Source organism: Chelonia mydas, chromosome 11 (genome assembly GCF_015237465.2).
Source record: "Chelonia mydas isolate rCheMyd1 chromosome 11, rCheMyd1.pri.v2, whole genome shotgun sequence".
NCBI lineage: Eukaryota > Metazoa > Chordata > Testudines > Cheloniidae > Chelonia > Chelonia mydas.
This window is the reverse complement of record NC_051251.2, coordinates 17,046,289-17,070,119: the sequence shown is the minus strand read 5'-3', so window position 1 is coordinate 17,070,119 and position 23,831 is coordinate 17,046,289. Positions and strand designations below refer to the sequence as shown.

The following is a 23,831-nucleotide window of genomic DNA, read 5'->3' as shown; positions in this document are numbered from 1 at the left end:
GTAGGTGGCATGTTACTTTGAGCAAACCAAATGTTTTTCATCCAAGGTTCACTAGATTTTTCAGAAACATTTGAGGAGTTGGTGAGGGGTAAGAGGAGGTTTGGATTATGGGAAGGGGGTGTGACTAGCAGGCAGGGAGACAGCTCCCTGCTTAGTTGTGCTGAGTGAAATAACAGAGCAAGGTTAGACAACTGAGAACTTAATATCTATGTTAACTGAGAGAAGAGGCAGAGGAAATGAAAGGCTCTATCTAAATTAGGAAAACTGGAATCTGTGGTTTTCCACAGGTGGAGTCCGTGGTATAGATGGGACTTTGGCATTTTTGCCAGGGTGCCATCTAATCCTACTCAGAGCAAATCTCCAAACGATTCACACCACCAGAGCTGTGCTTCAACTATTAGGGTGAGATTGTTTGCTGTGCCTGTGCAGTGTGGGTGCCTGCCTAAATTATGGCCATTTCTTTGGGCTGCCCTGAGCTTCAGCACTGTATGCTGTGGCCCCACCCAGGGCACAGTCCTTCTGTCAGGGCTTGCAAGAGGATCCTTGGGGGCAGCCTTAGAGCTCTCTCCTCAACTCCTGCACTTGCGGAATTTTACCCAGTCCAAATAAGAGACTTTTAATTTTACACCACTCCAACCCTTGTACATGGCATAAAAGGACTGGGGCTGAGGATGTCACCCTTCTTTTTTCTACTCCCTTTGATATTTCTTCATGTGTGTTCCTTAATAAGAATTGTCTTTGTTGCCGTGTTGACGGAAGGGTAAGGACAGGAAATGGAAGTGTAGAGGGGTGGGGGGAAGGTCTAACAAAGGAATGCAGGTGACGGAGTGTTTATGGGAAGGCTGAAGACAAGAGGGCTGTAGGTGTCTGTAAGGGGCTAGAACTTGACAGGACTGGCTGAATGGTTGAAAAATATCCTGGACCTGATTACCCTCTCACTTTACATCCATTTTACACTGCTGTAGCCCATGGATTGCAGTAGTTACTCCTGTCCTATGCCGGTGTAACTGAGAGGAGACTCAGGCCCTCTCTTTCCTGTAAGCCACATTCTTCCACCCTTACTCACACTGAGCAATGTCTTGCTCCATAAGATGCCCCACTGATTTCAATGGGACTACTCACTGAGCTCTTAGCCTTTCCTCTCTGTCAGGGTGAAAGAATCTGGCCCTTTTTGACTAAGGAAAACTTGCCCACTGGAGCAGAAGCGTTCCCTATTTTGTCTAATGCAGCCCAGACCCCTACTGGTCTTAATTTACATTATTTTCCCACCCAAGGAGCATTTTTTAAACTATTTGAATCACACAACCACGGTACTTTTGGTGTATACAAGTTATATAACTGTATCTTTCATTGGTCCAAATATAAAATGTCTTGGCGCTCATATCATTTTGGAGTCCTTAGAGATAAGCACATGTCTGTTAGTGATAGCAAATGTTTATTTCCCTATATAACTGAAGAATATTTAAGAATTAAATAGATTCCGTGGTGAATAGGCATAAGCAGATAGATCCTTCAGTCAACAGACAGCTAGAACCAAGAGCATACACTGAATAAAAATATAATTTACTAGCTGATTCCCTTAATTGGAGAACATTCTAAGCCGTTTGTCAAAAAACTTGACAGATGTAGCCATTGCGATTTGCACCATGACTCAAAGTGCAATAATGTTTCTGCCATTTGTCATCTTACACTCTTCAATCTTGCAACTTTGGAAATGAAGCTTTTGGTTTTATTTCCCTTTGCTTTCATATTGTTGCCATGAATTGGAATATTATAATCTAATACAATAATCCAACATGGAATTCAGTAGACATTAACAGCAACAAATGACAAATATTATTAGGAAGTTTGTAAGATCATGTAATTGTTATAATGGTGGAAATGTTATTAGTAATAAAAGAAACAGATAAAAATAAATTGAATACAATAAACACTGAGTTGACTCAATTCACAATAAGAGGAATAGGAGCAGAGAGATGTTCAAAAGAGCTCTTTGTTTTGTGAGTCTGGAAAATATTTTGACTCCAGAGGAGCATCTGATTAGCAAAGTTAAATGAGATGAATAATAGGACAGCATTTTTGCAAATTGTTTTTCCAGCTGAAATTTGCCTCCACCATCTATAACAGTGATATGCTTTGCATAAAAGCAGTTGAATATCATGAAGGGAGGGGCAGGAAATGACTGATATTTTAATATCAGAGTTATGTTCTCAGCACGATGCATGAGGAATAAGTTTCGTAGCTCACGTTAATAGGGGCTATGCACTGCATACAAAATGTACTGCCAAGCCATTTCTTTTTTTAGTAGAGCCCTGTAGCCTGCTTCTTTCTTTTCCTTCATATATAGACAGGAAGAAATGCTCCATCACTTTTTTTTTTTAAGAGGACAGAAAGTTCTTGCTAATATCTTTTTAAAATTACATGTTAAAATCTTTTTGAAGACTGTTTTTTATCTTATAGTCTGCTCCAGTCCAGCCATTTACTAAGTCTGCTGTGTTTCATCTCCCAAAAATTTCAACTTTTATTTAAATGAAAAGTCATCTGCAACCTGACAAAAACACTGACTATGTCCTGTGGGTAGAGGTAGGAGAAAATGCCACTGTAAGTACACTGGTTTTAATTAGGGAATTGGAAGTGCACCCATCCTGTTAATTTTTGATTGGCCCCAGCCCCAAAATAAAATATTTGTCTTCTAACAAATTTTTTAAGACCTTGGCATTTGGATTTCAGTCCCCATGCAGCACTCATGAAAAGCAATAGTTGTATCTAGTATAACAAATCAACACGGGACTCAGCAAACTTAATAGCAATGAGTGACAAAGATTATATGAGAAGTTTGTAAGATACACCTGAGTAATTTAAATGTATTTAATAACCTTTCACAAAAGCTCAGAAGAGTGATGTAAACTTTAGTGGCACATATCTGAGTCCTCCCAGCCTGAACTACCCTCTCTTCGTCACTGAGAGGCATCCTGACAGCTGAGCTCCAAGTACTGCCGCCTTCTGTGGATTACTCCATTCTTTGCTTGATCATTAATAAAGGTTGCTAAAACTTCTCTAATTATAAAATGCCTATAGCCGCAGGGATTTTTTTAACTACTCTGTTATTCTTAGTAAACAAGAAACCAGGTGGTTATTTGAAGAATTATTTGAATAATTGCTATGCATTTAAAAGTGATCCCTCTGATATCCTGTTAAACATGAACTCATCTTGTCTGTAAAATTAAATACACTATTAGGCATACTATAAAACAAGGCCTCAAATGAATTTCAGTGGATGTCGAATAAAACACAAGTGGGTGGCAATGAGGAAATTAAATATGAATAAATTATATTGCAGAGTATTTTAAAATTAAAATGTTAACCATGCATTAATAGTACATGACTTTTTATGGCAGGAGTGTTTAAACTTCACTGAGACACTGAATCTGCAGCAAAGTTAGCGGGTGTGGCTGTCAGAGAGGGAGAGGTTACACATGCACAAAGCTACAAAATGGATTTGAAATGCAAGAGGTACGTTTATTAGGCTGCCTGACACTGATGAGTAGAACCAAATAAGCATAACATACTTTGTTCATGGTCATTTTTGCAAGAGTTATATAACACTGCAAAGCCTAACCGTAGTGTCCTGTTCATGGGCCCTCATCGGTAAAAACACTGGCCAGTTTTTTCAAGCTTGGGTTCTTAATGTTAGGCACCTAAACTCATGTTTAGACATTTAAACAAATGCCTTGATTTTCAGAGGTGCTGAAAGCTTGCAGCTTTTAGAGACATCCAAGAGAGTTCTACGTATTCAGCTCCTCTGAAAATCAGGTCTCTTATTTAGGTGCCCAAATATGGATTTATGTACTTACCTTTAGGTGAATTTAACCTATAATTTAACCTATAATGTCTAACTCTTGTACTGGGGTAGTGTGAGTGACATCACAGAAGCCTCAAAAGGCATTTTTCTATGGTTTCCACCAAAAAGAAGACTAAATACTGTGTTTTTGAATGAGAACCTATGATTCTACACAAAAGGTTGTATCATAATAAAACTCCTGTTAATTTGAAGCTAATTTTTATAGCATTTTCCATTACCATTATAACACTGGCAACCAGCAAAGGCCAGAACCAGATCTGTCATTTACAGGCTTTTTTTATATTAAATTTCCTCTTTCTTTTTTTCGTGACACTGAAAACCTGCCACACCAAACAGTAGCACTAAAGACTCCAGTGTTACCAATCGAGTACTCCTATAAATGTTAGGTAGAAAAAGGGAATCTGTACTGTGCCAGCATATGCTGGGTTTTAGTAGCACAATAGTGAACCAGAAGGAACACTGAGGCAGGGTAGTAAGTCAAAGAGCAGTAGTAACCATCCAAAATAGCTGAGTAACATGGAGGATGATGGTCTGTTCCAGCTATCTGATAAGGACCAAAACTCTGTTAGTTGTTAATGATTACGTCTATCATTTGGGGTAGGGCTGGTGGTAGTGGTGTGTGGTTAGGGAGAAACTTAAAATATGAAGGCATAATTTATAGTCTACTCTATTGCTCCATGGTGAAAATTATGTTCCTTCCTCTGTGGGGCAGAAAGGGGGCAGCATTGGTGCTTTGGTGGAGCCATGCAGTGGTGCAGGCACCTTGGGTGGCTCACACCTCAGCTCTGTAGGGCTTTTGTGCCATTGTGTGGGGAGCAGATCCACATGTCTTCCAACACTGTCTTCCTATTGGGGTGCCTTAAGGCAGGCTGGGGAGAATGCTGCAGACTCAGTCAGGGCTACAGTAGTGATCCTGAAATGGCTTCCCATCCTGAGGGGGAAAGGGGAAAGGAATCTAAGCTGTGTGCCAAATGGGAGGACTTGGATCATTTACTGGATAACCAACAGCCATATATGCTCAGAGACAGTAATTGCCTCCACAGCTCCCAGTACATAGTGTGTGTGTAGAAAATGACCAAACCTTTACACAGGGCAAACCAATAAGATTAAAATGTTGGACAGCTCCAAATGATACATCAGAATCTAGCTTACAGTTGCTGGTGACATCAGCGTTTGCTAACCTGAGTTAAGTCAACTTTTGTGAAGCAGTCGGGAGTATAACAAAAACCATTTCAAACTTTATTTTGAAAGAATCTCAAGCATTTGGGAACTGGTCATGTTCTGTTCATTGCAGCAGATGGCATTCCATTTGGTATTTTTTAGCTTTAGTTTGCAGCTCAAAAACTTGTTTCTAGGGGAGTTGGGTAAATTAACCTATTTATATCTCTAACACACCAAGGTCCTGATCCAAAGTTCACCGAAGTCAATGGAAACTATGCCATTAGCTTCAATCGATTTTGGATCAGATTGTAGGTCTGGTGTTCTGACATAGCATTTCAGGATCTCTTCTAATGAGGAGTACAATCCAGTCCTTAATGTCTGTATAGAGAATTTCCTGGCTGAAGGAGAAAAATTCTCTAATATTTCTACATGGGCTAGTAGTTAAAGCACAGCACTGTGGAATCAAGAGAGTAGGATTTTACTCCCAGTTCTGCTGCTGGCTTTTTGGGTGACATATCGGACAAATCACTTAATCTCTTGTTGCCTCACTTTCCACATCAATGAAACTAAGAATAAAAATAATACCTCCCTGGTGTATTTGGGGTTTAATTCATAAAAAGTTGCTATAGCAGTGCTAAGTAAATAATCATTATTATTATTAGTTAATTTTATGGTAGCATCCACAGAGCCCTACATACTTCAGTGGGGCTTCATGCCAGCTCGGGAATCCTGCTGTGTTGATCTCATTGCAGTGTCTGTGCACTGGGGCAATTTTAATTAAATCCTCATAACCATTTGATTGGTTCAAAACATGGAACCTGTTAATATTTTAAAGATTTACTTAGGCTCCAATATATATCAAACATAGATTTGTTTTGTTTTTCAACAAAACTTTTCAAACTGTTCATTTCCTAATATAACTTAGGTACTGATTTTTATTATTTCCTAATGAGTTTGTTGTTGTGCATCGTCTGGCATGTATCTGATCACTCAAAAAAATTGATGCACATTAACGAATAGGCTACAGTATGTATGCACATATTCCAGTTGTATTTTAGCCCTCCTAGTGGCCTTTTATAATAACAATAATGTCCCCTTTATTTTATATACAGGAATATGAGGCATATAACACATCTCAGAACAGTTGACAGAATTAATAATGCAGTAACATTTCTAAAATACATAAGACAAGACAAAAAATCTTAAACATATTTCTCCTACACGTTCACTGCAGTGTCGGGTCACCCCACCACTTACACATCACTAAATACACACACTATGAGTTGCATCATTCTGTCACTGGAGAAAACCCACAGGGAGGACAAGAAACTTCACAAGGTTCCCCTCAGTGAGTCTGTCACATACAACATCTAACAGCTATTTAGGTATGGTAGCTTTCTAGCTGTGTAACCTGCAGTCCACTTCTCGGTGCCAACATACTCTGCTTATTCCTACTGATATTTCTTTATGATGATTCTCCACAGCAGGGGGTGAAGGGTGTCCTCTGCCATTTGGTTTTGTGTCTGACATGACTCACCTATTTCCTGCATGTCTCTTCTTGTCTCTGTCATTTCCTTGTGGAGTAAGCCAGATGAGTCACACATCACAGGACTAGATCCTTGAGTTTCCTGGCAAATATTAGATTAGTCTATGATCTATATTTGTGTATGCCCAGATGTATTTTAGGCCACAGACTACACTACTCAGTCTTATTTTACCTTGTTACTACCCTAACCAACACCACCACATTTTTCTACTGGACTGCTATGTGGAAGGAGTCCAGAAACACATTGCTTCTCTTCTGCAACATGCATAAAGTATGCCTTAGCATCCAGAGATGTGCTAGATACTGTACAGATTAAATGAAGAGACATGGTCCCTGACCTAAGCATTTTGCATTCTAATATTGGAGATGATACTGTGAGCGAGAGCAGCTAATGAGAGCAGGGATTGGGGAAGGAACCACAAGGGTTATGGTGACGTGGTTACAATGCACGCACACCTGGATGGTTCCTCTAAAGTAAAACTTGGTTTTGTCTGTTTAGATCAAATCACCTGTTGTAGAGGGCCTGGAAGAAATGATTGTTTAGGGGAGATTGGAATGAGTAGAAGGTAATGACTTGGTGGACCAGGTTTGGAAAGGGTTTTGTTGCGTGAGAAAAGGCATGGAGATGATATTGAGAAAAGGAAATCAAGGGGACATTAGGACAGGCATTACTGACGTTCCATTGATTTCAGCAGCATATCAGTGAGACATAACACAGGAGAAACAGCAGTGGGAGTCCAGGACATGTCAAAGTTATAACAGAAAATCATTAAAGCAGCAATGATTTATAGATAAGGCTGAAATGTGGCTCCTGCCAGGAACTCTCCTTGACTGGTCTCTGATGTTTCCAGTGTGCCTAGGAAAACATATCAGAATGGTTCCCTATCCACCTTTTTTGGAGTTTGTGACAGGTTGGTGTGTTGTTACCCTCCTCTTCTGTAACCTCTTGTGCCATGCCTGACCACAGTGGCAGGGTTTCTAATTGTTGCTCTCTCCTCTCTCTCTCTCCCCCCCAAACACATTCTTAGCCACCTCACCCCCCACCTGATTATTTCTCTCTTTTTTTAAATTTTGATTTCAAAGGGTTTTTTCCTCTTTCCTTTTTTTCCATTCCCCTCACCTGATTGATCCCTATGCTCCTTTCCTCATTCTTCATCAAGTTACATGGTTCTCATTCTTCTGGTGGGAGGTGTCCAGAATGGAGCTGGAACACATCCTTTGGCAGCTGAGCTCTCTGGTGTTGTGAATGCAGAAACAAATTTGGGTAGGTGAGCTACTTCCTGAGCTGGTACCACTATACACTTAAGCTGCTTCTGTGGCAATGGCATTCAGGGTTACTGCAGGTGCAGGGAGGGAAGATGGGTTCCAAGGAGCTCCCCACGGTGCCAAGTCAGAGTGCGTGCAGTTTCCCACACCCACTCCCATACTTGTCTGGCACCACTAATGGAGCCCAGGCCCAAGATGCGAAACACGCTTATGGAAAATTTCAACCTTAACCATGAATTTCTTGGCATTTAAATTATGAATTTTCTTGTCTTGATTGTATCAGTGCCATAATTCTTAATGTAAATTTTGGTGCGTGACTTAATAATACATTGTTTTACTTAACTAGTTCAGATAGAGATTTATATGATTATTGCCTGAGTATAAAGTCTTTTTCAATAGGAGGGTTGTGGGGTTTTTGTTTGCTTCCTGTTTGCTAGAATAACAAGTTACTTTATTATTCAACCCGGACTTGCTTCATGCTGTTTTCAATAAGATATTTAATAAATATGTAAATTTAAAAATTAATTTACTGCATACGTTTGGCAGTGTGACTTTTGAACTGACAAAAGTTTGATGGATTGTAAAATTATCCCCCTAAAAATCATCAGACATAGTAAACAGAATTTATCAACCTCTGTTAATTTTACAGCTTTTTCTTCATCTTATCTTCTGTTAGGATCTCACTTAAAATTGATTATAATCAGTGTATTTCTAGAGCCGTAATTCATTCATAGATTAATTAGATTTTAGGTTAATATCCCATCAGAGTATGGGACATGAGCCAGCAGAGTGTTTTCCAGTTGTTACAGAGCTGCAGTAGAGAAACCTTGATTATTGTTCCCATGTGACTTAAACCACCAAGACTAATCACTAATCAAATTCAAACCACATAAAATGGAACATCCTTCATAGCATTTATTTTCTAGCTGGCTTATACTATGAGCTCTTTATTGACACAACCAACTAGACTGAAATATACTTTAAAAATTGCAAGAGTAATTCTCCCCTTACTTAAATTTGGGTATTTTTTCCCAGCCTTGACTGTTCTGATTTTTGTATGTGTGCTGTTCTGTTTTTTGTGTGTGTGCCTCTGTGGCTTCTGCCCCTCCCTTCCCACAAAATTTCTGGGCTAAAGAACAAGTAAATTGGTTGCAGGAAATTTTAAAAAGTGTATGTGAAATATACTTATGTACAGGGTTTGATTGCTGATGGATGAAGCATAAGTTTCAATACAGACAGATAGATTCCTGTTTTTGTTTGGTTCCAGTCATTTCTAAAAAATGATCTGATCTTAATGCCAGTTGAAGTGGCAAGAAGAGCCACTGAACCAACATCACTATTTAGGTCTCAGTCTTTCCCTGACCCGTTGTGGATGAACATAAGAATGGCCATGCTGGGTCAAACCAAAGGTTCATCTAGTCCAGTATCGTGTCTACTGACACTGGCCAATGCCAGATGCCTCAGAGGGAATGAACAGAACCAAGTAAACATTAAGTGATCCATCCCCTGTTGCCTATTCCCAGCTTCTGGCAGAGACTAGGGACACCATCCCTGCCCATCCTGGCTAATAGCCATTGATGGACCTATCCTCAATGAATTTATCCTCAGTGCTGCCACTCGAAAACTGATATTTCTACTTCTGCTGCTTCTGCCCCTTTCCCATTGGGTCAGGTGGTGCACTCTGGATGTTCACAGGCTAACAAGAACTAGAGTTTGTCATTTTTGAACCCTGTTATAGTCTTGGCCTTCACAACTTCCTCTGGCAAGGAGTTCCACAGGTTGACTGTGCCTTGCATGAAAAAAATACTTCCTTTAGTTTGTTTTAAACCTGCTACCTCTTAATTTCATTTGGTTCTTGTGTTATGAGAAGGATTAAATAACACTTACTTATTTACTTTCTCCACACCGTCATGATTTTATAGACCTCTAACATATCCTCCCGTAGTCGTCTCTTTTCCAAGCTGAAAAGTCCCAGGCTTACTAATCTCTCCTCAATGTTGCCTTTCCATTGCACAGATCAGGACAAGTTTTAAGAGAGTGCATATGCTGAGGGGATACACCTCCATTGAGGTTTTGGTGTAGCCAGTTGGGGGAGATATGGGAACCTGGCCAATGGAACCATGAGTATGCAGACTTTACCTGAACATTGTAACTTTAAGACCTGAGGTGGAGAGGAAGTGAGGAGATTCTTGCTCCTATGAACAACCCCCACAAAAAGCCTCTTAATTTTGACTTGGTAGTCCTTACTGGCAAATCCTGCTTCCACAAGTGCAGGTGTGAAAGGCCTGCTGGCAGTGAAACCAGTGTAATTCTGCTGCCCAAGGAAGGTAGGATTTGTTAGGGAAGCCGTGCTGTATATGCGTACTGCCTGTATGACATGGAGTCTCATTCTGCAGCAGTTTCCTGTGCAGCAGTACACAAGAAGGTGTTTGGAAATGAAGTAGGGTGAACTGGTGGATATGAACAGACCCTGTGTTCCCTCCCCACTCCCCTTACACAGAGAGCATGCAAGGACCCTAGAGGCTGTTCCTAGGGTTGCCAGGTGTCTGGTTTTCAACCGGAACACCCAGTCAAAAAGGGACCCTGGCAGCTCTGGTCAGCACTGCTGACTGGGCCGTTAAAAGTCCTGTTGGCAGCACTGGCAAGCTCTGTCCCCAGTTCCTGGGAAGCAACCGGCATGTCCCTCCGGCTCGTAGGTGGAGTTGTGGCCATGGGGGCTTCGTGTGCTGCCTCCATCCCGAGCACTGGCTCCACAGTTCCCATTGGCCGGGAACTGCAGCCAGTGGGAGCTGCAGGGTCAGTGCCTGCGGGTGCACAGAGCCCCCTGGTCATGCCTCCACCTAGGAGCCAGAGAGACATGTGGCCACTTCCCGGGAGCCGCCTGAGGTAAGTTCCACCCAGAGCCCAAACCCCCTCCTGTACTCCAACCCCCGTCCCAGCCCTGAGCCTCTACTAGGAGCTCACACCTCCTCCCACACCCCAACCTCCTGCCCAGCCCTGAGCCCCCTCCTGCACCCAAACTCCCTTCCGGAGTACACACCCCGCACCCCTCCCAAATCCCATCCCGGAGCCCCCTTCCACATCCTGAATCCCTCATTTCTGGTCCCACCCAGGATCCCTCACCCCCCATCCTAGAGCCTGTACCCCCTCACACATCCCAACCCACTGCCCCAGCCCTGAGCCCCACACTCCGAACCCCTCACCCCAGCTGGGAGCCCCCTTCTGCACTCCAAGCCCCTCATCCCCAGCCCAACCCCAGACACCGCACCCCCAGCCAGAGCCCTCACCCTCACCCTCTCCTGCACCCCAACCCAGTGAAAGAGAGCAAGGGTGAGGAAGAGTGAGTGATGGAGTGAGCAGAAGTGGGGCCTTAGAGAAGGGGTGGGGCCTTGGGGCCGCAGGCAGGGCAACAGTGTTCGGTTTTCTGCAATTACAAAGTTGGCAACCCTAGCTATTCCAGCAATTTAAATGGAGTATCTCCTGTGAACCGTCTCTACAGCCATGTGAGGAAGGATGTTCTCTTTCTTCCCTTTACAAATCTCCCAACCTAGTCAAGCTACTTGTGCTGGGTACTGGGGTGGGGATGTCCCCCTGTGTGTATAAACACCTGCTGCTCTTCGTAGCAGGGAGAAGAGGGTTTTTTCGTTGTGCTGACTGCTACTGATACTGCCACTTGAAAATGCTATTTCTACCTCATCTGCTTCTGCCCTTTTCCCGTTGGGTCAGGTGGTGCACTCTGGGTGTTCACAGGCTAACCTGAAGAGAATCTAGTTCAGATGCCCAATAGGGAGGGTTACTAGAGCAGAAAATCATTATCTACCCCCAGTTACTCTCCACTACTGAGTCTTGAAGGAGACATTGTGCACTGGAATCCCATTTTCCATCAGTGCACTGCATTACTAACTCTGAGACAGTAAGGGACTCGGACATAACTGGAGAGTGAGGGGAGAAATTTCTTTGTAATTACCAAAATAAATAGAAAGTCAAAGGTAGAACATGAAGACAGGCAAGTGTGTGACTAATGCTTATGAAAAATCATTTGAGAACAGGTCAGCCTTAGGGAAAGATGACTACTCTCATGGTGAGAGTCATTAAAGATTATATGTTGTATGTGCCTGATCCTGCCTCCATTGGATTCCATGGGAGTTTTGCCATTGGTGTCTATGTGGCAGAATCAGGCTCCCTAAGAGCCGCATTGTGAATTATCTTGTCAAAATAACTTGGTTGTTTGAACTAGTTTTTACAGTTTCATTCCTCATTCAGTTCTAACTGATGTCCTGGTTTTAAAAAGAAATCAATTTTAACAAATGCTAATTTTGGATTAAATAGCCAGGATATCCCCATTTTATCCCTTCCCTGTTTAAACTACCAAACAAACAAACAGACTTTCATGGCATATCCACCTCTACAGAACAGAACCCTGGATATTTAAATACTGTACATTGAATAAAAAACTGATTAAGAAGGTAAAGAGTAAAAGCATTTAGTTTAAGTGTGCATGGTTTTCACTAAAATGGTGTTCAATGGGTTATCATTGGCAACGTAAGGCTAACATTTAGAGGCAGTATTAAACTTTATATGGTTTTGTAGAGTAAGATAATTGTCAGCAACTTAGTTTGGCCTTTCAGTCTGAAATGTTTTACTGTAATTTTTCCCTTCACTAGAAAATCAGAATAATTTTATTACTTAATTCTCCCCATGAGTAACAACAGTAAATTGATTTCTGAAATGCAAAGTTTACCCTGTGTGTCTCGTATTAATTGTCACTCTCTCAAACGCTAAAATCTAAAGTTTCAGCCTCCTTTTCCTTCAATCCTTCAATCACAGACTCATCACCAGAATTAAAGAACAAATATTTATTTGTTCTTTAATTCTGGTGATGAGTCTGTGATTGAAGTTAGCATCACAATTGTCTACTGGATTTCCTCCATGAGAAGCAGAATTGGTGATTCCATGTCTGCTGACAGTTTGTGGCCTTGCTTACTCTCTGGAGAAAGCAGGAGTGTTTAGCTTTTTTAACTTCTCTGGTCACAGTTGTCTAGTTGTTGTTATGTTGTTGCTGCCATCTTTTTCTACTAAATTCAGCTCAAATTATTCTCTCCTCAACCACTGTCAAACACACTTTGTTCATGTACAGTTCATGCATCCAATAGCCATTATAGAATTGGAAGGGACCTCAAGAGGTCATCTAGTCGAGTCCCCTGCACTCATGGCAGGACTAAGTATTATCTAAACCATTCCTGACAGGTGTTTGTCTAGCCTGCTCTTAAAAATCTCCACAACCTCCCTAGGCAATTTATTCCAGTGCTTAACTACCCTGACAGTTAGGAAGTTTTTCCTAATATCCAACCTAAACTGCCCTTACTGCAATTTAATACCATTGCTTATTGTACTATCCCCAGAGGTTAAGGAGAACAATATTTCTCCCTCCCCCTTGTAACAACCTTTTCTAAGCTTGAAAACTGTCACGTCCCCTCTCAGTCATCATATGGTGCCATGGGAAAACAGCCATCCTGATATACTTTGGCACACCCAGTTTCTTACCTGATCAGGAACATTTCAGAATTTGAAAATCTTGGGTACTAAAAATGGGCAAAACTTTGAGGCAAGAATGAAAGGTTGAGAATATCTAATCTAGTGTATATGTAAACAGTCTGGTGTATCACCAAAGGGATAATATTGCGTGCTAAACTGTGAGGGTAATACTGGTATGTAATTATTGCTGTTATAATGCCTATATTTCTAGGTGCAACATCATACTGGGCACAGTATTCATTTTGAGTAACTGAATCCACTTAATCCCTTCTTAAAAGCAGATATATATCTAGCCATATTATGAAAATTGTGCTTTTAGACACATAAAGCTCTATTCACTAGGCAGTGTCTTTTACTTTCCACATCATACAAGAATTCAAACCATCGATAATACAGCTCTCAGCTCCACAGCAAGCTATTTATTCATCAATAGCCATTTTGTCCAGGTCTGCAGGTGTGAGCCATGCAGAGCTCATGCTAATGAGCTTTATTTCCCCTTAGGTAATTTATTTACAATTTAGAAGGGCCAAAAATATTCTCCTTGTCACGAAAAATTAAATATTTATGTAGAACGTTACTCCCCTGTCCTAGAAATGGCATGCAAGTTTCTGGTTCTGTTGACAGTATCATCAAGCTACACATAATACCATATGTAGATTACTTTCACCTAAGTGTATATTGTTTTCTCATAAAATGATGAACAGATCAATAATTTCACAAATACTCTATGTCAAAGCAATTTTTCCTGGAGGCAGGAAATAGAGGGCTTCTTTATTATTTATCTTGAAAGTCTGATGGGGTTCCTTTGAGAAGGTCATTGTCTGCTACAGCAAAATAATCATGGGATTTCTGTTCAAGCAGGAAAAAGAAAAATGATTCATTATTTCAAAAATTATTTTACCGTCAGTCTAGAAAATAGATGAAAGCCTCTGACAGTATATAAGGGAGAACAAGGCTTAACTTATTATTTAAGGTTACGCTTTAAAGAGAAAAAAGTTCAAACATTACATTTTTAGCTCTGCTGTAATATAACAGAGGTCATGCAGTTACAGCTTTCACCTTTGTAGTTTCCTGGATGTGATTGTACCACTATTTTCACCGTAGAGCTTTACCTGTCCACCTAATGTTCTCATCCATTTGGCTAAATGAGATCTGGAGACTGTTCACTTTCTATTGAGAAACTACCACTGCATTCTGTCCCTTTCTGTCTGTCTAATGGAAAACTACTGTACCTCAGCTCAAAGCTATACTGAACCTTTTCATACCACGCTTGGCTCTGCAACACAAAATTCTATGGCCCTGAACCCGATCTCACTTACCATGGTGTTACAGTAGTGTGACTCCATCGACGTCAGTGGAGTTACTTCTGATTTACATCAGTGTAACTTTGATCAGAATCCAGCCCTGTGTCTGCAAAACGCCTTTTTTATAAGAGGACACTGCATATATATTAAAGGTGTCCTACTGAGCATGCAATATGGTAGTTTGTAACAAATACAGTAGTGCATCTGTGTCTTTTACTGCTTAATCCTAGTGTGTAATAAATGCAAAGCAGTTATTGTAACAACTACGGGACATCTAGATTGATAAAACTCTGTATTTAAAATGATAAAACAGTTACAGACTGTGAGATCAATATGACCTTGGATACACACAGGCGAAGTAACTTATGGAATTAAAAAATGTAAAAAGCTAGAAAATTGTTTTGCCTTGTGGTGTAGTTTTAAATAATAATTTAAAAAAAAAATCAAAAGCAAGCATACTTGATATCTCCTATTAGGGATTAGATCTGAAATGAAAGACCTTGAGTTATACAATTAAGTATTGATTTTGTTGATCTATATTTAATTCTCATAGCAATTTAGTTGTTTTTACACAGGAGTGTTTTGCAGCTGTACTTCACTTGGAGCAATGTTCCTTTTACTTTTGTGATAATCTAAAAACTAAATTGCTCAGTGCATGCGAGACAAAAGTAAGGTTTATTTTATTCTAGTGTGTAACTGACTCTGAGCCCCTTAAACTACTGTTTAACTAAACGTAGAAGAATGCAAAATGCATTTACACTACAGTATTTTCCTTGCTAATTTGGGGCTCAGGTGTACCTTACAGGCTCAGTCTGGCTAGGAGGCAGTGTCTCGCTACATTACACAATGGTAGCTCCACCAGTATATGGTAGGAATGGACATGCGGCTACAGTCCTTAAGGGGGTTCAGCATGAGTTCTCCTCAGCAGCCATAGCTCTGCCGTCACCCCACCCTTCCCTGTCCCTGTTTGCTAGCCCTAGTCCAGGTGCTGTTCAGGTTAGCACTAGGACTGCAATTGTGGCTTGTCCCTGAGCATATCAGGCACAAGGAGAAGAGGCTCCTTGCACCACTGCCCACCCATAATCTGGCCCTATGACTTTTTAATTAGAAAGTGCATCATAAATTCTTTGTTAGTAAAGTAGAAATATTCAGTGTGTATGTCCAATTCTTAAATGTGCATGTAGGTTAGCTTTGTTTTCTGAATTTGTTGCACTAAGATATTTTATTACATTAGTTCTGGTCTTAACTAAACCCATTAGAATGTTGCCAAAATGAAAAAGTATTCTGATTTATGACTGCAGTATATCTCCATATAGACGCATAGACTTTAAGGTCAGAAGGGAGCATCATGGTCATCTAATCAGACCTCCTGCACATTGCAGGCCACAGAACCTCACCCACCCACCCACTCCTGTAATAGACCCCTAGCCTGTGGCTGAGTTACTGAAGTCCTCAATCATGATTTAAAGACTTCTAGTTACAGAGAATCCACCATTTACGCTAGTTAAAACCCGCAAGTGACCCATGCCCCATGCTGCAGAGGATCAATGTAAATTGCAATCAATGTAAATTGATTCCTAATTAATGTGTGTAGTATCTGGACTAGATTCTCTCCTCCTCCTCCTCTGGCAACTGTATACCACTCTCAGGTGGTGGCCGGCTGAGGATTCCTGCAGACTAGGGGAGCACTCAGCTGATGTAAAGTGGAAAAGCCAGTTCTGTGGCAATTGCCCCCCCTACACACATACAGACACTAATACGGGGTGTTCCTGGGGTGGAGCACAGCACACCTGCACAACACCAATTCACAATTGTAGTATGGTCCCATTGAGTTCATAGCCAGTTGGCATTAATTAGAGGAGCCTTGAGCCTTGATGCTGCAAAGGTACCGTAAGAATCAAGAAGGCTTAAATTGCTCCCTGATGGCATCTTCTGTACTGACTGTATCTTGGTTCAGGACATAATCTGTGCTTGTATCTATTGTATTTTCATCTGGGTGAATTTAATGTTTGTGAAAAGGTGCTGAGTTGACCACCTTGAAGGATAGATCAGTCCGTCTACCTCAGAACAGGTATGGCATGGTCAGCAGCAGTTCTCCCCACTGAACCTGCCTTGTGCCTTGGCCCTCAGCAAGGAACCATGTTTTAAATGAGAATGCACTTCAGTTTCCATTTCTATTCCTCTGCTCATATTGCCAGCTGTGGTGATAGGAATACTTGTTCCCTGACAGTTAGGTTGACCACAGTTAGGTTGACATGTTTCTGATAGTAATGACTTTCAGTCACTACTGACCTGGACCAGATTTGATATGAACTAATATACCATTACCAAATCCCTGAGCTATCCAATTTCCCAATATACTTATATATATATATCCCACTGAAGGGCCTTATCGTCAGGAGAAGATACTGATTCTTTCATGTGAGAATTGACACTAAAAGTGCATTAGTAAATTAATGACTTAAACATGAGTAAAGCTAACATCTTTGAGGCAAAGTCTGTTCCTTGTTACACCTGTGCTACTCCACTGAAGTCAGTAATAGATCTAAATGCATGTAACTGAGAACAGAATTTGACCAACTATGTCTATAATTTATCAACATATCCTAATAATATTTATTATTTTGTGATTTCCTTTTGTTTCATACAGCAGTTTTTGTAAACTGCCATGAAAACCAAGAAATATAATGTATTCTGAATCCAAATAGTCTATATTTTGTATCCTACTGGTATTCACCTTCCGTAACTACTGAATAGGTTGTTAAAGAACAAAGGGGATTCTTTCTTGATAATAAAATAATGCATGTTAGCCTTTACAAAGTGGATATGTAAGTTATTTCATTATCATGCGACAGGAACAGTGCATTGTCTGTAGAAATCCTCACAGAAATTATTGTGCTTAAACCTTTTCTGTGTGGAGGAGTTTTGGATGTAATGGAATTTACTTCCAGAATTATAATTAAGGAAATATCATATTGTAACTTTTTGCCCACATGTATTAAGAATTATATTACATGACTTCTTATTCCAAGGTCAGCATAATGTATTAATATGATATGCAAACACAATTCTCTTGCAAATTAAACTGTGGGGGGAAGTTCTTCTTAATGAATTTGTCTAATACATTAGTATGATTCCCTTAATTGTTCCTACTCCCACTCCCAAACCTCCCAATTTACATTTCCTTTATATACTTGCTGTTATCTGAAGATTGTCTTAGGAGACTGGGGATATCTGGTGTTTTTCCTTAAAGCTTCAGCTCCTGGAGCAATGGTATGACATGAGAATCTCTCCTCTCTCTTTTCTAAAAATGTTTCTAGCCCTCATGGTTACAGAGTGAGGCTTGCAGACATGAACCCTAATAGCACAAAATCCAGTGACAAATAAAAATAACACAAAATGTATTATTGTTTAAAAAAAGGGGGGGGGGGCTTTTTTTAAGCCAGTCTCATGATTTTTGGAGTCTGACTCTTGATTGTTGACTGCTTGGGGTTGGCAATCCTGAACACTGTTCAAAGGAGAAAGAAACCCAGAAAAGGAGGACATTATGTATCATATGAAATGAAAACCGTACATCAGCATCAGCTGAAAAGGAAAAGGAAAAAAATATTTTGCATCTCACCGCAACACTATCAATAAATCACACATCTTTGCTCATACAGTATTGTAGTAATGTGTTAGAGAAAAGAAAACCCAGACCATCTTCTGTCTTTTACCAAATGAAACCATTGACCTTGGCATTAATACGTATATGAAAAGGCAATCATATATCATAAAATATCTTTAACTTATTCTGAAAACAAATGCCTTTGCCTCAGGTTCAGTCATACACATTAAGTGTGGCAATGATAACCTCCCATTCCTTTTGAGTACACGTGTTCCCACTGCCAGGAACACATGAAACACCGTTTCCACCCTTCCTACTTCCCGTTGTAGGATAGCAGATACTGTATCCACATAAGACTTATGTGTATCAAATTTAGAATTATGAGCATCCATCCATTGCAGTGTTTACTACGCAGTATATTCAGTTTTCAATGCTGGGCACTTCAGTTTCATTTGGTTCAGTGATTTTAGTTAAAATTTGGTGTGGATACCTTTCGTCCCAATAATTTCTTTAGTATAGTTTATTTCCTGTAACCCCCATATTAAATACCTTAACAAGGGTGTGATTATATCAATGTACTATTTTATATTGGACTTGCATGAGGTTATACGCTATTGAGGTTCCAGGTACATAGAATATACTAGTCAGCTAACTGCATGTCCACCCCTGTGACTTACACTGTCTTTCAGCCCATCCAGAGTTTTTGTTGTTATTTAACAGTGTACAATATACTATCAGAAATAGCCCTGTGCAGTCAGTCCATACATACATTCTAGCTCTTGTCAGAAAATAAAGGATGAAATCCCCCATTAAAACCAATGGAAGTTTTGCCATTTACGTAACAGATCCAGGATTTCACCCAAAACCCCATGTTTATCCCTCCATGTCTATGCCCAAACATCCCCATTTTATTTATCCAAAGCAAAGCTGAAAGTTGGAAGAAAAAAACCCCAAAGAAAAGCCATGTGACTCAAATTAAAAATCAATAGTTCATTTAATAAAATATTTAAGATTTTGCTAGTCTGTAGGATAAAAGGCACTATGTAAGTGTTTTAAAGATGTTACGCATATGGATCATTTCATTCAGCCTACACTGAAATATGGCATCTGCTCTGTGTCAGGTTTCAGAGTAGCAATCATCTTAGTCTGTATTCGCAAAAAGAAAAGGAGTACTTGTGGCACCTTAGAGACTAACCAATTTATTTGAGCATAAGCTTTCGTGAGCTACAGCTCACTTCATCGGAAGTAGCTCACGAAAGCTTATGCTCAAATATATTTGTTAGTTTCTAAGGTGCCACAAGTACTCCTGTTCTGTGTCAGTATACACTATACAGCATTGTTTAAGGGAAGGGAAGAACTTTGAAACCTGAAATTACAGGGAATTTTAAGTGGGTGGACTGTCAACTGTAACTTCCAAAATTTGAATTTGTCTGGAATACTGGGGATTACATCCCTCCTCTTTCAGAAAGTACTGTGAGATCAGTGGTAAGGACCACTGTTTTGTCTCATCTAGAAAAATGGCACTTGCAATAATACAATTCCCCCTTGAAATATGTCGGGGCATGCGTTCACTATTGGACCAAAGAGAAGAGTCCCACCTACTGTGTCACCAACATTACTTCTAGTGTCATTTAAAGTTTTCCGAAAGGTTTCATCCAAGTTCTAACCTGGGCAGCCACATTAAGCCTGTAAGATCTAACAAGTTCACAATCTAAGGTGGCATGGCTTCATGCCCCCCCTTTTTTACATATTTAACCTTAAAAAATAAGCACCCTCCTTTACCTAATCTGTCTTCCCATTGCCCAAGATCTCTAGGGTTAAATAAACATGGCAGAAAGAAAGCCTGATATATTTTTAACCTTAATATTTTCCACAAACCCTCATGACTAGTTAAAACTGTGTGTTTAATCACTCAGGATCTTCTGGTTCTGGTTGAGCTGTATTCTTGGGTGGGCCTAAACTATCCATCGAAACCAAGTAACACTGTTTGTTCTTGGATTGCCAATAGTATATTGATCCAGTCATTGCTGCTTAATACTATTACTAAAAATAAGGAATGACCCTAACTGGGATAGCACACCTCATTTAATAATATGTATTTAAAAAACTTGGCTCCCTAGGTCTCCGTGCCCATCAAATGTGCAATGTTATTTTTTGATAATATTATCTGTAACATGAGTTGGTAACATGATAAAAAAAAAAAAGACTGTATGTGAAAGACAGGTCATTTTTATTGAACTTCTCCCTAAACAGCTGATAAACTGGTCTTGAAAAGATCTTTGTAGCCAACAAAGGGATGCAATTACACTTATATAATACTACTGTGATTTTTTTTAATATAATGTGCTAATACATTGTCCAGTGTTTCATTTGGTGCAGTTTCAACAGAATTACAACACTTCCCAAAGTAGATCTAGCCAATATCTGATTGATTCTGGTCTGTGGGGATTGGATCAGTTCAGTGTAATTTCCTCTCTTGTTGCTTTCATTTCTATTAGGGAGGCTTTTGGTTCATGGAAATCGATAACCTTACACATGCAAAATGTTAGGTTATTTTTTAGTAAGTTTCATTTGTGCCTGTATCATACAGAAAATATATTTTCCCCCTCAGCATATGTGCACTGCATGTTAGTTATTTGGCAGACTCCAAAGTCAATTCATAGACAAATATTCATTTACCCTTACAATAAATAAATAAATAGTGACGAGGGAAAATTTAAATTACTATGAAGAGGCTGAAGATATTTTACACATACAAATTCCAGAATCTGCCACTTAAAATGTAAATGGGACTTAACTGTTTTGCAAATTGAGTCCTATTTATCTCAGCAGAATCATTAAAGCTATGATTTAACCCAAAAATGGGCTTTATTATTCCATTTAATTATACTGGAGGATTTAGGTACAAGCCTCTAACAATTTATTCCTTTAACACTGTGAATGTTGGACAAACAAACATTTGACTGTCGGTAGGATAGCTTTATTTTTGTAAGAAATATGTTTCTAATATTTTCCTTACTTATTACAGAAATTGAAACAAGCTGAAAAAACAAGGGAAGATTCTGAGAATAGATTATCTAAAATTTCCCTGGAGTCTCTCAATAAATTTAACAGCAATAATGTCATTTTATTAGAAAAAGAGAAGAATTGTGTGAACAAGGTTGAAGGACAAAAGGAAGAAAATGGAAAGAATGAAGAAGCTTCTTTAAATAGCTCTGATAGTCATGTTGTAGACAATTTAGAATCCTTGAGTGATTCTTTATATGATAGCTTCTCATCCTGTGCGAGCCAAGGCTCTAATGATGTATAAAGAGACTTTCTAGTGGGTTGTGAATGGAGCACTTAACGAACTGAGGGGAAAAAAAGAAAGGAACAACTGTTGAAAAACTTCATCCTAAATTGTTGGATCCACAGCAGGGTATTTCCTGACTTATTTTCATGACACAGCAATAAGGAAAGACAAGACTGCATTTATTGTGATGCATGAGACTGAAAATTGAACACAAAAGCTGTTATACAAAATGTCTTAATTTTGCACTTTTATGAATACTTGTACAGAAGTTGTAAAAATTTTTGAAAAAATATATTTGTAGAAAAAAAAAAGCAATAAATATTAAATGGTGCCATGCTCCTGAAATGACAGATTACTAACTTTTAAAAGTTGATGTTAATATTAACAAGCAGAGTTAGTGCATTTTTTAAAGAAAGATTTATAATTGTACTAGTCTTAAAACTGTATGTAGAAACACTGCTTTAACATAAACTTGAGCCCGCCAAATTGTTTGAAATAAACCTTCTTGGACCACATTTTACAACGTACACTTTGTAATTTTTTTTTTATTTTAGTGCAATTTCACATAAGATTCTCCAGGGGTATGTGCATTTTGGTTGGTGTAATTCCTTAACATGTATCTGTTGATACTTCCAGAGGGTTTTGATGTTTGAGACAGTATGAGAATGGTTGGAATCAAATACCCAGATCCCTACTACTACTTGTGCATCTGAGCAGCCCCACTGAGTTCATAAACCATGTGCATAAAAGTGTTTGGAAGATCAGGGTCAAAGTGATTTGCCATTTGACTTCAATGGGAGTTTTGCCTGAGTAAAGGATTGCAGGATCTGGCCTTTATTGCTCACTGCAGTATTTACTTTTATAGTTTACCTACTTCTCCTTCCGCTGTAACCATTTAATATGAATTTCTGAATGTGGTATGTTGATTTTTCCCCTTCAGACCACCTTTTAACTCCATCTAGGAATCCTGGAAAACTGAAATAAAATTCATATTTGTGATAAACTTTTTTAAACTAAAAAAAAATGTTTTTGGTGCTAACTCTTAATTCAACATATCTTTTTCCTATAAAGACTTTATATGTAAGGGGAAGTCTATTTCAAAGGTTATGTGTATTTTTGCTAGTTGTGAAGTATTTATAACTGCTTTTGTACAGCAATCTATCTGTAAACTAGGTATATTTGGGATATTTCTAGGGTCTACTGTTTCTTTAGCAAATACCTGTTAATCTTTATGATATTGTATGATCAGTGTTATTTTGTTAATACTTTGTGCAATTTGTTACATTTTAATTTTATTTTAAGTAATGATGTCAGATTTAAACTTGCATTGTCTTTTTGAAACTTATTTCTAAATAAAGTTCATATCACATTTATAGGAATGGTTAAAGATATATATTTTCCCAAGGACAAGTCGTCCATGTTGGAGTTAATTGGTTTAATGAGATGGATTTACAAATTAATTGTCCAAGAAAATATCAAAGAAGAGATGGGAAGCAAATAAAAATGTAAAACTATTTTAAAGAACCACCTCTATGATACCATATGCATGCAAAACACTGTGCAAACCATTTCCCTTCTCCAGTCAACTAGCCCTCCGTGCCCCAGAAATAATAAACGTGCAGATGGAATTCAATCATTCAAATGAATTCTCGACATGGCAACTAAAAAGTAATTTAAGCTTAATTCAAACCCCTCTGCTTGCAGACAAGATTGTGACTGATCAAAGGGAAGCCTGTGGGTTGCGGAAAGATGAGGCTGGGGAAGGAGTTGTAATAGGCTGTACAATGAAAACCATCATTTTCCTTCAGCTAGTTCTTCATCTCACAAATGAAGGCCGCAGCGGATTGTAGGAATGAAAACCACCGTGACGTGGGGTGGCCCCAGTAGCCTCCATACGCTTCCACACTGTGCCAGACGAGAGCCAGGCCCCGCATGGCGGGGACAGCCACGGAAACGCTCCTCGCCGCGGCCCGTGTGGCGGCGCCTTTGGGAGGGTGCTGCAGGGAATGGGTCCTGCCCCCGGCAGCGCTTCCCAGGGAGTCGACACGCGCCCACCGTGGCATGGGAACGACTGCGCTGGGGCACCGCCCCGGGGGAGGGCGAGCCTCCCCCTGCGCCGAGCGAGCCGTGGGCTGGGCCACAGCTCCGCTAGCCAGCAATGAGCGTGCCCCCGCCTCGCCCTGGGCCCGCTCGCCTCCCACCCGGCCGAGGCCTCCTGCACGTTCTCGACGGGCACGCTGCTGTGTGCCCCGCGGGCC

General features: G+C 39.9%; 1 protein-coding gene across 8 annotated transcripts in view; it reads left to right on the top strand.

The window, feature by feature from the left end:
* Positions 1 to 22,948, top strand: part of NCKAP5 (NCK associated protein 5) — a 588,725-nt gene extending 565,777 nt beyond the window's left edge. For all 8 annotated transcript variants that reach the window (XM_043525276.1, XM_043525274.1, XM_043525277.1 and 5 more), the window contains one exon: positions 21,310 to 22,948. In XM_043525276.1, the coding sequence (XP_043381211.1) occupies positions 21,310 to 21,591 (282 nt within the window). In that variant the 3' untranslated portion in view covers positions 21,592 to 22,948. The remainder of the gene's footprint in view (positions 1 to 21,309) is intronic.
* Positions 22,949 to 23,831: the final 883 nt, after the last annotated feature.